At 39.8% G+C, this 14,664-nt stretch overlaps 1 protein-coding gene across 6 annotated transcripts in view; it reads left to right on the forward strand.

Annotated features, from left to right (window-relative positions):
- Positions 1-14,664, forward strand: part of FAM118B (family with sequence similarity 118 member B) — an 85,095-nt gene that overhangs the window by 66,722 nt on the left and 3,709 nt on the right. For all 6 annotated transcript variants that reach the window (XM_012529307.4, XM_058289450.2, XM_012529306.3 and 3 more), the window contains 3 exons: positions 7,788-8,015; positions 11,270-11,398; positions 13,017-13,302. In XM_012529307.4, coding sequence (XP_012384761.1) covers positions 7,788-8,015; positions 11,270-11,398; positions 13,017-13,302 — 643 coding nt within the window. The remainder of the gene's footprint in view (positions 1-7,787; positions 8,016-11,269; positions 11,399-13,016; positions 13,303-14,664) is intronic.

Raw genomic sequence — 14,664 nt, forward strand, 5'->3', positions numbered from 1 at the left:
TACGTGGACCCAAAAAGTTCATCTGTCCCCACTTTGCACTTGTAACATCAATTTCTCTCTTTCCTTATTTTGTTTTTTTAAGAAAGCACACTAATTGCTGTCCCAGTTGGCCAGGGTGTAGCTGAATAGGCACCCAAATGTCTATACCTGAATTTGTTTATCTTTTTGATAGCAGAAGAGACTGAATGATTTGTGAGGCTCAGCAGAAGTCCTGTTTCAAGCCAGGACCTGTACTAGTTGCCGTGCCCCACCCTAAGTTCTTGGCTGGGGTCCTCACTAACCCATTAAATTATCTACTGAGACTATAGAGTATGATTTTGCTGCATTAATTATGATCGAAAGTAAGATTTGTCAGTGTCAAAAAACATATACTAATTAAATGTGTCATACTGTAGCCAGTAATTGCCTGTGGATGAAGATTAATTATCAGTCTTAAAGTATAGTTGTGGATTAGAATCCAGGAGAGTAGTGATTATCACACTTTTTGATCTCGACTCCTTTATACTCTCAAAAATTACAGAGTATCCTAAACTGTTTTTGTTCGTGTGGGTTATATCTATCAGTATTCATCGTATTAAATCAAATATAAGAAAATTTTAAGTATTAATTCATTTAAAAATAAACCATAATGGGGAAACTGCTGTGGCTCAATCAGATGAGCTCCCATATACCATGTGGGAGGCCCTGGGTTCGCGTCCCGGGGCCTCCTTGTGAAGGCAGGCGCCGGCACTCTGCGGAGCACCGCCCAGCCCGCAGACGCCGACTCAGCAAGGTGACTCAACCAAAAAGGGAGACAAGTGAGAACACAAAGAGGAGCCCGCAGCGAATGGACACAGAAAGCAGACAGCAAGCAAGCTGCAAGGAGGGGAGAGGAAATAAATAAAAATACAGAAGAACGTAGAGCGAATGGACACAGAGAGCAGACAGCACACAAAAAGCCACAAGGTGGGGGGAGGGGGGGTTAAAAATAAAACCATTATGTGTTCGTATAGATAACATTTTATGAAAAATATTTTCCAAAACAAAAGTAGAAGAGTGGCATTGCACATTTTTGCAGAACTCTTTAAAAATGTCTGACTTAACAGAAAAGAGCTGGATTCTCTTATCTGCTTCTGTATTCAGTCTATTGTATTATGTTGTTTCAGTTGAAGTATGTGAAAAAAAATTTGGTTTCACATGTAGTTGGAAAAGAATTTTAATTTTCTTTTCAGAAAATATTAGGTATTCATTATTGATACTACATTAAAAGTCAATGATGGTAGTTTAATCCTAAAGTTTAATAGCAATATGGAATCTGAAATCATATCAAAAAATTTTTCCTATTCTGTTGCATTCAAGTCTATTTGTCCATCTCTCACTTTGAATGAGTCTTTGACCTATGTGTGATTTTGTAACATCATGCATTGGCCATTCAGAAAATATTCATTCACTGACTTATACAGATATCTACATTTCATTTCACAGTATCCAAAAAATCTTGCTCTCATTAATATCACCACCATTCTCCTCAGAAAAGTATTTGAAAACTGATAAGCTCTTAGTGGCAGGTGCAAGGTCTGTAAAATTTTAAATTACTTGGAATTTCAGATTTACCAGTGGCAACAGTGTCAATTCTCCTTCCAATGACAGGCTTGTTTCATTCGTTTTCCAGAAAAATGTCATGAGAATACCCAGTTGTGAATAACCGTAGTTTGAATGTCAGTCATTTTTCCAAATAAAGATGGTGTTTGATGGAAAAAGCAGCTGGTTCAGCTCACAACTCAATATACAAGGCCTTTTCCTCGAAACAGCCACCAGACGTTAGTATGGAGCAGAGGTGCTTTATGCACAGTTCCTATTTCATCATGCATTAGATTTTTAAAATGTGTACTGATGGGTGATGATTTAATACAATTAGCAACTTCTATAGTTTGATTAAGGACATTCTCAAGTGAAACTACATTTCTTACTGGAAGCCAGTGGAGATGGACAGTGATTCTGATACAGTTAGTTTCCACTGCAGTGATTCTTGCTAAGGCACCAACAGTTTTACCCACCATTGCTATTATACTATCAGTGCAACTGTCAACATAGTTTAAAAGACAAAAATTGTCTTAACATTGTTAGAAAAATAAGCAAGACTTTGCAGATCCTCTGGAAGGTTCTTAAGGATCTCCAGGGCTTATAGACCATCTTGAGAACTAGCCCAATAGGGAATGTATAAGAAATAGTACAGGCAAACCAAAGGGAAGTTAAAAAAGATAAAAATGAGACATTTGGGGAAATTTGAATACTGGGTGTTTGATATTAAGGAATTAATGTTAAATTTTTTAGGTTTAATGGCAGTATTGTGATTATGTTTTGTTTTATATGTAAGGGAGATCCTTATCTTTTAGGGAATTTGCTGAAGTTCTATGAATGAAATAGTGAGATGTATGGGAATTGCTTCAAAATAATTCAGTGGAGAGGAAGGAAGGGGTGTGGTGATAGAGGGAAATTTAGATTAAACAAGACTGACCATGTGTGGTAATTTGGGCATTGGGTACATGGACTTTTTATACCCTTCTTTTCACTTTTGCATATGTTTGGAAGTGTCTAACATTTGATGGTGCTGGGCAGGGTTAATAGGCCCATCTGCTGATCCAGCTCCAGCTCGTAAGGAAGTGACATTGTGGAGTCTTACAAAGAGCTTTGGTTTCAGAATCAGAAAGCCTGCCATTTAAATGCATTGGGACTCTAGGCAAGTCACTTAACTTCAGAATGTGTATTTGTACCTGTAAAACTGGGATAATATTACTTACTAATATCAAGAGGTTTTGTGCATTTTTTTCTGTATCTGGGACCAGAAGGATAGTAGTTAAAGCATAGAGAGAAAGGAAGTAGCACGGGATTCAGTTCACTATTTTAAATGAATGGGAAAATGTCCTTAGAAATTGTGTGGGAGTTTGCCATTTCCTTTTCACTGCTGAACCTCCTCGTTTATGTTTGCATTCCTTTTTCTTTGTGTATTGAGACTACTAGTGGGAAATTCAGTTATGTTATCTACTCTCAGAGAGAAAACATTCATTTTAAATCTGAGGAAATCGATGCAGCTACCAAAACCTTTCTTTCCTCTCTATGCCCATGTACAAGATTTATTAACTTAAAGAGAGGACTAAAAGATGTTCAGCTATAAATAAGTGACTCAGAATTCATTTCCTGGTTTTAATCTTTTGCATTTCTTTTCTTAGAATCAGGAAAATATATTTCTCTCCTGTGATTACCTAGTTGCCTACCAAGGGCTTTTTATCTGTGTGTGTAATAATTAAACTAATGGTGGAGAAGGGTGTGTATGAGATTGTATGTGTATATGAGTCAGAATACAAAATGAACTTATAAAGCACAATAAGGAAGTTCTTAAGGTCACCATGTCCTTTTTTTTAAAATTTTACTTTTTTGAATAGGTTCTGTTTACATTCAGTGCAGAAATCAAAATGATGTAAAAAAGATTTATGTACATTGAGACATCTCACTCCCACCCATGTCCCTGTACACCTCCTCCCCCCATCCCTACCTCCTACAGGTCATAATTCTTACTAGTTCTTTGTGTTTCTTTTTGCAAATACATGCAAATCGGACTGTATTTATTCTTATTCACTACTCTCACCCCCCTCACATTCTAGACCCTTGCTGCTTTTACTTAGCGTATATCCTGGAGATCTTTCCAAACCACTCTCCTAAATATGGGGTTTTGGCTTGTTTCCAGTCTTCTGCCATTTCGAATAATGGAACAGTAACCTTGTATATATCATTTCATTTGTGTATATCATTTCTTATCTGTGAGCTACATTCCCAGAGTTGGGATTGCTGGATCATTGGGTAAATGGTTTTGTAGTTTTGATAGATATGAAAGGGATACCATATTTTTTTTCTTTTTCATTAGCTGTTATTAATAAAAGAATCACAATAGGTCATAAATAGGCAAATTATTAATTACATGTTTTGAGGTTTAAAATGAAAACTTTAAAGAATTAGTTTTGATATAAAGTAAAGTTATGCACAATAGTAAAACCAACTGTTTAATATTTTTGCCTTATGTGAACTGCCAGTGTTGAAAAAGGAACAAACTTTTTAGTAGTGGAAGCTTAGTAAGCTGTTTTTCAAGAGGAAGAGAGAAAAAGATTTCAACAAAATTAATAAAGGAATTATAGATCCCAGTAAGAGGTGCCTTGAACTCAAGGAAGCCATGTGTTTGCTATATAAAACTTTATTCACCTGACAGCATACAAAAAATAGTAACCATACCAGATTTGTACTCATTCTACTGTCTAAGTTTCCCTTTTGAATTAATAATCTGCAACAAAACACTTTACAATTACATCCCTTTCCACATTCCCCTGAACTAGAAATAACCCAGGATGTCAAACTAGTTCTTAGAATTCCCAGTAAAATAATTGTTAAATTTTAATATTCTTGGCTGGACCAAGGCAGCTAGCTGGGCTCTATGAATGCAGAGGCACCAAGATATTCTCACATTTATTTTCTCATTCCCAATGAGCCACATTTCAAGTCATTGATAAGAGTGGGAGAGATGACCGTAATTTTCAAGAAGGCCACACACTGGATATAAGGTGTCTTTTTATTTTCTTTTAAAAACTAATGACACTAAAGTTCATCTCTTTTTTTAATCCCAAATACCACATACCAAATTGTTTCTTCACCAGCTATGGGATGTTGTGCAAATGTAGTCTACCAACAAACTACAAGTACTCCTGGCCACAAACTGCATTTGTGTATCTATTACACCTGTTTTCCTGGTAACCTGAGTCACCTGTTACCAAACATACTGGACAAACCTTAGCAAACCGGGGACTGTTCTAAATCTTGTGTGGGCATAAGTTTACATAACATGATTGTTTGCTTACTTAAAGGAGGGAAATCTAAATGAAATCAATGTCCTGTAACAAAGCTAGCTAAGATCAGGCATTTGACATACGCCCAAGTGCACAAACAACGGATCTTAAGCTACAGGCAGAGACATTAATGCAGCAGTTATTATTTGTGCAATCAAACCCTTCTGTGCTGGTGAAAGGCTTTGCCCCTAAACTCTAGAGTCCATACTCCACACAGAAATCTAGGCAAAATGGAGAACTGTTCAATGTGACAGTGCAATAAAAAGGTTTCACAAGATCCGTGTTGCAGATACTGAACTGTAATCTCAGTGAAAGACAGAACTCATTTACATTCCTGTCAGAAGGTGGAATTCAGTTCAGGCCGCACCTGTGTTGCTGAGCAATTCTACGTTCATTAGATGGTGGGGTGAGGTTGGAGAGGAAAGAAGAAATCAATGTACATTCGTCTGTGAAGATGGCAGTCATGGCTCTGCCCAGACTACCTCAGGCTTTCAAGGAGGTTCAGAATGGAATTACTCTCAGGGCTGGACCTAGCCCCCTGGGGAGTCAGAGCAAGAAGAATTGGAGTAAGTAGACTGTGAATTAAAGCACAGTTGCCAAAGCATTTTATTATCTTTACAAAGAACACTGATAATACATTAGTTAAAATACACTCAGTGAATGATGAATCAGCACACGGGGCAAAGGGAGATTTGTCTTTGGGAAAGACACTCAGGGTAGAGAGTTAGCAGATAATACTGCTTGGTTAAAACAAAAATGAACTGCTGTTTAAAAGGTCATGGCCTTGTTAGGACTGCTCCTTGTCACTTCAACCGACTGCAAATCAATGGCATCAAGAAGCCATCACACGAGCAGGTATAGCTCAGTGGTTGAGCATCTGTTTCGCATGTACCCAGTCCCGGGTTCAATCCCCGATTCCACCTAAAGAAGCCATCACTTTCACTCACTGTACTGATGCCACGGCATTGGGGCAGTTCTTCTCTCAAATGTTCTGTCCCCTAACACATCCATCCTTATGACACCAGTTTCCCCAAGTGAAGGTGTAGAAAATATGGTCAGAGCTGGCACAACTGGTTAGGGACACCATATTTTTAATAACAAACCTAGAAAAGTGCCTAACATTAAATAGAAGGTGACTCTTGTATGTCATGAAGTTTGACAGCTAGAGTTAGAAATTCGTCCCTTGTTTCTGATCCAGATGTTCATTTTCATGAAATTGTGTTAGGGTCCCCAATCAGTTGCCTGTAAGCTGTTAATGTGTGGTGTAATATTTATGATATTATGTAATGAGAATGGGAAAAGGTGAAAAACATGACCCAAAATCTTAGCCACATAATTATGAATCAGACCATCTCTTGAGTATGTACAGAGAGGACTCTTCGAATCCACCATTACAGGGCAGGGCAAGAGGCCTGCCTTGTATAGACATTGCACAGAACAGGTCCCAGAAAAGTGGTTGGGTGTGTCAGCAGCAGGTGGAGGGGTGGTTTCACCTCTGTGCTCTAATTTTTCTGCTGTGAGGTGTTTGTTTACTGTTTATTTGGTCACTGTGATTCAATAATTGATGTTTATAAAATACTCTGAAATTTTGGAAAAGTGGCAAATTGATATGTGTTTTATGAATCCACTTAGTTCCATAGAAAAGCTCTTTCTCTGAGCATTGTCCTGTTAGTTAAACAAAAGAAACTGGGAATATAGTGGGACTGCTTTGAGAAAAACAGAGCTAAATATCTACTATCTAGCAGACAGTGCATTTACTTGTAGTTTGAGTGGGAAATACGGGAGTGTTCATTCTTGCTCTGATATTATCTAATAGAATGGTATTTCAGGACCAGGATAGGAATCAGGTAGTTGTTATAGCACATTATATAGTTACTTTCCCATTTCAAATTCCTTTTTTTTTGGGGCCAGGGATTAAACCTGGGACCTCGTATGTGGAAAGCTGGTGCTCAACCACTGAGCTACACTGGCTCCCCTGAATGGGTTTTTTTGTTTGTTTTCAGGAGGTACCAGGGATTGAACCCCAGACTTTATACTTGGCAAGCAGGTGCTCAACCACTTGAGCTATATCCGCTCTACAAGGGCCACTTTTTTGGTCTTTTAAGTTATAAAGCCAGCTCCCCATTGAGGAAAGTATTGTATTTCCCCATCAATCTTTGGAGAGATATATATACATATATTCAAAATGAATCTGAAAAGGCAACTATTTAAATTCACCATATGTTGAGAAATAAGGAATCTATATAGAATTAATTAGTGCTTGGTAGTTTTAACGGTTGCAAAATAAGAAATTTTGATAGCCTTTATTATATGCTAGATATTCTTCATAGCAAACTTGTGAACAAATTACTGAATTATGATGGAAAAAAACAGGAAGGAGTTAAAGTGTGTTTTCCTCAGTTCCTTGGCAGCTTTAAAAAAACACGAGATTAGAGAAAGATAAGAAAGATTAGTATACTAGATTAAGAAGGATACTAAACCACCTGTAAAACTATCATTTAGTGGTTACTCCCTAGATAAGGAAGATTTCGAAACATCCTTGCTTGCTTAAGCTGAGGCCTAATAAAGGGTAGTTGGTGCTGTGCTTTCTTCCTCAACTGCCTTTTAGTCCTGGCCGTAACCCACATCTCTTTGCCATGCCTGTTTTCTTCATTCTATAAAAATGCCTGTTTGGAGAGTTTATGCTTGTTTGCCTAGGGTGTAATAATGCTGAGCACATGGCTCTGTGCTCAGCAGTGTGCTAAGCGATTGGCATGTATCATTCCATTTTCCTTATTTTAGCCCTTTGAGAAAGAGACTGTTTTATCCCTGTTTTAAGTACAAAGTATTCCTCAAAAATTTGCTATTGTTGTGATTGAGACAAATGACCTACCAGAGCACCTTGGATTAATTTTTCTTTTTCAAATTCCTCCCCAGCGTACCAGTAATGTTAGATCCACATTTTTCAAGGACTGTTTATATGAAGTGTTTGATGATTTAGAGTCAAAGATGGAAGATTCTGGAAAACAGCTACTTCAGTCAGTTCTCCACCTGATGGAAAATGGAGCCCTAGTATTAACTACGAATTTTGATAATCTCCTGGAACTGTATGCAGCAGATCAGGGAAAGCAACTTGAGTCCCTTGACCTTACTGATGAGAAAAAGGTAAAAATTTAAAAAGTCTTTTCTACAAGGAAATAAGTTGTATCTTCATCAGAAAAGCTGGTATAGGGAAGCAGGTGTAGCTCTGGTTTGAGCGCCTGCTTCTCTTGTATGAGGTCCTGGGTTCAATCCCCGGTATCTCCTTAAAAAGAAAAATGAAAAAGAAAAGCTGTTATATTGTATTTTCTAGCTGGTATGTTGTATAGTATTGATACCTATATAGAGCTAGAAAGGAAGATTCTTGTCCCTAGTTGGGTTTTTGTATTTCTTTAAAAATAAAATTGATATACAGTAAAATGCACAGATTTTAAAAGTGTTCAGTTCTATGAGTTTTGGCAATTCTAAGACTGTAGGACGTCATCGGAATTATAAGATCTCTTAAGCACGTAATAGGATCAGGTGGGTATGATAATGATTTAGAATTCTCTCCTTGGGTATATTCTTTTTTTGTATTTTTTTTTTTTTAAGATTTATTTCTCTCCCCTCCCCCCCTCGCCCCACTTGTCTGTTCTCTGTGTCCATTTGCTGTGTGTTCTGTGTCCGCTTCTGTTGTCAGCAGCATGGGAATCTGTGTTTCTTTTTGTTGCATCATCTTGCTGCATCAGTTCGCCGTGTGTGCAGCGCCACTCCTGGGCAGGCTGAACTTTCTTTTGTGCTAGGCTGCTCTCCTTACGGGGTACACTCCTTGCACATGGGGCTCCCCTACACAGGGGGCACCCCTGCATGGCAGGGCACTCCTTACGTGCATCAACACTGCACGTGGGCCAGCTCCACACGGGTCAAGGAGGCCCAGGGTTTGAACTGTGGACCTCCCATCTGGTAGGCAGACACCCTAACCACTGGGCCAAGTTCACTTCCCTGGGTATAGTCTTTATGGCATTGTTTTAATGTCCTAGCTGCAAACAAAATGCCATACAGTGGGTAGGCATAACAACAGGAATTTATTGGCTCACCTTTTCAGAGGCTAGAAAGCTTGCCCTGGGGTCGATATCTTTTGGCTGGCCAGCAGTTTTTTTGGCTTTTCCATCTCATGGGTAATACACATGGCTGTGTCTTCTCCCTTCTCGCCCAGGTCCCTTTGACTTCCAGCTTCTGGCTGCTCCCTGTGGCATTTCCAGTTTTCTTTGTTTGTAAGGACTTCTGCTATATTGGATTTAGGCCCACCTTCATTCAGTGTGTGCACACCCATTTACTAGTAACATCTTCAATGGTCCTATTTACAAATGGTTCACTCCCATAGGACCAGGGGTTGGACTTGAACATGCCTTTTGTGGGGGACATGATTCAGTCCCCAACAGGCATCTATTGGAAATATATGAAAATTACTTCATGATGTCTAGAAGAGCAACTTCCTAGGTCTAGTGATAGCAGGGTTGAGGTTAATGTTCATTGGAAACCTCATCAGACTTTTTTTTTTAGTGTAGCCCATGCTGTATACCCAAGCCATCTACCATGGCATCGAATGAATAAATGTTGATGAATGCACGGAACTCATGAGATGAATCCTTAAGGGCTCATTTGTCCTCCTTTGTGGTTTTTAAAATTTTCCTACTGTACCTTGTTTTCCTCAGGAGCCTGCATTTGTGTCCACCTAAAAAGACTTTGACTAGACATAGACCTTCACTGCCATAGTCCTGCTGCTGCCAGAGTCAGCTGTAATATTGTGGTTTTGCTGACCTAGAGGCCAGGTTTTAGAAAGTAGAGAAGTCAGATTTGGAGAATGGCAACATGAAGACCAGTTTCTTCTGACTGGCATGTACAACCAGTTCCTTCTTATCCTCCAAGTCTCAACTTCAACATCTCCTCCAAGAGGCTTTCTCTGACCTTATTTTTTCAGACTAAAGAAGGGCCCCACGTTTTTAAGATTTTTGTTCTCTTGTCCATAGGCTTCATAGCACTCAGTACAACTTGCAGTTTTTATCTTAACTGTTCATCTGGGTTTATTTGACTCTTTACCACATGTCATTACCCCGAATAATAGGCTGCAATTCAAGAATTAGTGGCTAGAACAGCTTTGACATTGTTTCTGATATAATCTCCCAAGATTGCAACTGAGTCGGCCTGAGCATCAGAAGCATAGGGTTTTTTTAATGATCTATATATCTTTTTTTAAGAAAAAGACAATAAGAAAATAAAAATAATGAAAAATTTCAGAAAGCATGGGGGCCTTTTGAAAGCTGAGGATATCTGTCAGACTGGATATTTTCCTTTTGATTTCATCCTTGACCCTCAAGGTTTGCTTTGTATTTTTAGCCCACATTAGGAGCACTATGAAGTCTAATGGTTAGAGCCATTGCCTGGTAGTCAGAAGGGGGCCTAGTAAGAGTAAAATCCTAAATCTCTGTGCCTTTTGACTCCATACCGTATTTCTCCAGGTTGTCCTAAGAATAGATGTATACGGTCTCAAGGCCTTGGGGACAAGGAATCCAGGTGGCTGCTGTTATTATTGTCCTCGAAATGATTGTTCTTCATTAGGTAGCTTTTTTAGGTAACTCAGAGGTGAGGCAAGTTTTTTTTTTGTTGTTTCATTTTTTATCATTTTTCTCTTGTTGCACAAAAAAAAAACCCTGAAACTTAATGGCTTAAATCTACGGACATTTTATTTGCCCTTGATAATGTGGATTAGCACCATGGGCTCGGCTTACCTGGGCAGTTCCCTGGCTGGTCCTGTGGGTCACTCACGTAGCTCCAGTCATGGGGGCGCGAGGGGCGGAAGGCCTGAGGAGGGCTGGGTGTATAAGTGGCCTCCCTTACATGCCTGTTGGTACAGGCGGTTCCCTCAGCCATCTGGCTCTAGCGGGCTAGCTTAGCCTTCTTCAGAAGGCAGCTGGGTTCCAGGGGTAGCAAAAGGAGAGAACTAAGATTCATGCACATGCTTCTAAAGTTTCTGCCCATGTTTTGTTTGATTATGCCTCATTGGCTAGAGCAAGTCCCGTGGCCAAGTCAGGTAGAACGGGACTACCCGAGGGCATGCGTATTGGAAGGGAAAGTCCCTGTTGTTCCTACAAATGAGGACAAATAAATTCTAATTTTGGATTGTAACTTTTAAAGAGAAATCACTGGACTTGGCTGCTGTCAGTCCTATAGTCATTCCTAAAAGGGAGACGTAGGCCATGTCAGGTTTTGCCTTCTTGCCTTACAGTGTCATGAAGCTGGGGAGTTAAGCCAGAAGTCTGGTCCTCCAAACCAGCCCATTGTGACCTTTAAGCCAGTGCTCAGTTCTGTCAGCCATATTGATCTGTCCTCGTGTCATGCAGGTCCTAGAATGGGCTCAGGAGAAGCGGAAGCTGAGCGTGTTACACATCCACGGAGTCTACACCAACCCTAGTGGCATTGTCCTTCACCCGGCTGGCTATCAGAATGTGCTGCGGAACACCGAAGTCATGGTGAGCGGTGCTCGCTTGCCGGTCTTGGGAACTCCTTCCCGGGAAACCTCTAACTATGTCACAGGTCTTGAAAGGGAAACATTTTCTTTGCGTTAATTAAAAATTGGGTGGTACACACATCCATCCCATGCTTCTTAGCTTGAGCGGGCATGCCATCCTAGGATATGTAGAACTCCCTTAAGATATCAAACCATAGGGTTTTCATTTCTACTTGACTGACAACCAGCAGGTGGTGCTCTGTCATTGTCATCTTCACGTACAGAGAACACGTTGTTACCCTTCTTCAGCGCACGGTTTGTTGACATCCATCTCTACACCAAAAACAGGCAGGCTCCTTCGTATTGATCAACCACTACTAGAACGTACCTTCTGAAGAGGTTTTGTGTAAATGGTGATGGCTATATTGAAATAGCCACAATAATATTATTTATTGATGGCTGGATGGAAAAATTCAAGAAATACTAGGCTGCAATGATAAAATGGAGATTTTCTTCTTTGCAAAAAAGCTAATTGATCTTTTGAAATGCAAGTTTTAGAATTGTCTATATATATACGTGTACAAACCAGAAACACTACCTGACCATCAATATTTGGGGAAAATTCACTGGTCCCTAATGCTAAGTATAGTACATACTTGTTTTCAGTATTGGGACACATAGAATACTACCATCTATAAAAGAAAGAACAAGATGTGATGTTTTCTAAAGTATCCCCTCTTTTTCCAGCACCTGCTGTAACTGTATCCATTACTGACATTGATAAATTCTATAGGCAGAGTCACTTCATTGTGTGTGCATGTGTGTATAGAGTGTGTGTATTCACAGACACATATATGCATACACATACGTACATGGACACATATATATTGATATTCTCAGTACCAGACTTTTTTGAGCAAATCCGGTGATGGATTTATCTTCTCTGGTAATCCATGATTCAGTTTGTAAGGCAGAAAAGGCATACATGGCCACAAAAATAGAAAGAGTAAGAAAGATTGAGGATCAGCTCATTGCTTCATAGCCTCTAGGCACATAGATCTGAAAAATAAACTGTAAGACTAGTAGACCAATGCCAAGCCTGTGAGGGTGAGGCCTGATTAGAGAGCCTTTAGATGAATACCAGGTAAAGATAAAATTTTAGACCAATCATAGACTGATTAAAGATAAAATTTTAGACCAATCATAGACTGATCAAACATGTAGGGCAAGTTACAGTGATAAATAAGGAGATCAAACACCTTCATGGAAACATCTACCCTCTTAAGTCCCTGGGCTTCTCGCGTGCTTCATTGGTCATTTCAGTGCTAGATGCAGCAGTTATGAATCTGTAGGCTTTTTTTTTTTTGAGGCACCAGGGCCAGAGATTGAACCCCTAGACTTCATATGTGGGAAGCTGGTTCAATCACTGAGGCCCTTCAGCTCCCCTGAGTTGGTTTTTAACTCGTTTACTTGTTGTTTTTGTTTTTAGGAGGCACCGGGGACCAAACCTGAAACCTCCCATGTGGGAAAAAGCAGGTGCTCAACTGCTGGAGCCACATATACGCCCCCACTGTAGGCTTTTGTTTCAGGTATGTGTGAGTCTTCACAGGGCTTTAACGTGTTGTTTCTTTTCCTTCAAGAGAGAGATTCAGAAACTGTATGAAACCAAGTCATTTCTTTTCCTGGGCTGTGGCTGGACCGTGGATGACACCACTTTCCAAGCCCTTTTCCTGGAGGCTGTCAAGCACAAATCTGACTTAGAACATTTCATGCTGGTTCGGAGAGGAGATGTAGATGAGTTCAAAAAGCTTCGAGAAAACATGCTGGACAAAGGAATTAAGGTCATCTCCTATGGAAATGAATATGCGGATCTTCCTGAATATTTCAAGCGGCTGACATGTGAGATCTCCACGAGGGGTCGATCAGGTAAGATGTGCTTTAAGCCTGGGAGGGATCAAAGAGCAGCACTCTTGCCTTTTGTGTATTTGTGATGGGTAAACTCAGTACCGCAGTGAGGTGTATAATGCCTAACCACATTTTGAGGGAGGTCACAGTCTTCAGGGTACACTAAAATGCTCTTCAATTCATTGGAAAATAGACAAAGGGCATACACCCAACAGTTCAAAATAGAAGTAGAAATAATGGAAAGAAACAAAAACAAAACCTATGTGAAGATGCTTGGCCTTACTGGTTATCATGGAAACACAACTGGAATTTAGGTTTCAAAAAATGGAGGAGAATGGCTAAGAATGTGAGGAAAGGAATTGAGTCATGTATAACTAACTAATCCTAGGAGAAATTTCTACTAAGGAGGTAATTGGACATTTGCTCAAAGATGAATATACAAGACCATAACCAGCATTCTATATAATGGAAATAAAAACGAAAGCAACCTAAATTGGCACCCAGAAAGGATTCTGTAGATATCACAACACTTATTCTGCTAAGAACCCAATAACAGTGTATGTAACAGTGTAGAGAGAAATATCTGGGATAACATTTATTAAATTAACTGTAAGTTTAAAAAATTTTTTTTTAAATTTCTCCTGTGTTAGCATTTTCTACAGTAATTATACATTATCTTTTTAAACAGCAAATACAAACTTTTAAAATTATTTGGAAACTTAAGGTGATATTAAAGTCCAAAGTTGATATTTCACCTCTAGGTTCTAAGCAGTAGAAAATATTACAACATGGAAGAGCCAAATGAAGATAAAAGGTTCAGTTTACTAATGACCAAAGGGAATTTCCCAATAATCCTATGAAGTGCAAGACTTTTTGGTATTAGCTAAATAGAAGAAGGCTTTTTTAAGCCTTACATTGAGGGAAACGGACTTGGCCCAGTGGTTAGGGCGTCCGTCTACCACATGGGAGGTCTGCGGTTCAAACCCCGGGCCTCCTTGACCCGTGTGGAGCTGGCCCATGCGCAGTGCTGATGCGCGCAAGGAGTGCTGTGCCACGCAGGGGTGTCCCCCGCATAGAGGAGCCCCACGCGCAAGGAGTGCGCCCCGCAAGGAGTGCGCCCCGTAAGGAGAGCTGCCCAGCGCAAAAGAAAGTGCAGCCTGCCCAGGAATGGCGCCGCCCACACTTGCCGTGCCGCTGACGACAACAGAAGCGGACAAATTTACAAGATGCAGCAAAAAGACACAGAGAACAGACAACCGAAGCGGACAAATTTACAAGATGCAGCAAAAAGACACAGAGAACAGACAACCGGGGGAAAGGGAGGAATTAAATAAATAAATAAATCTTTAAAAAAACAAAAACAAAAACAAAAAAAACCTTACA

Source organism: Dasypus novemcinctus, chromosome 27 (assembly GCF_030445035.2).
Source record: "Dasypus novemcinctus isolate mDasNov1 chromosome 27, mDasNov1.1.hap2, whole genome shotgun sequence".
Lineage (NCBI taxonomy): Eukaryota > Metazoa > Chordata > Mammalia > Cingulata > Dasypodidae > Dasypus > Dasypus novemcinctus.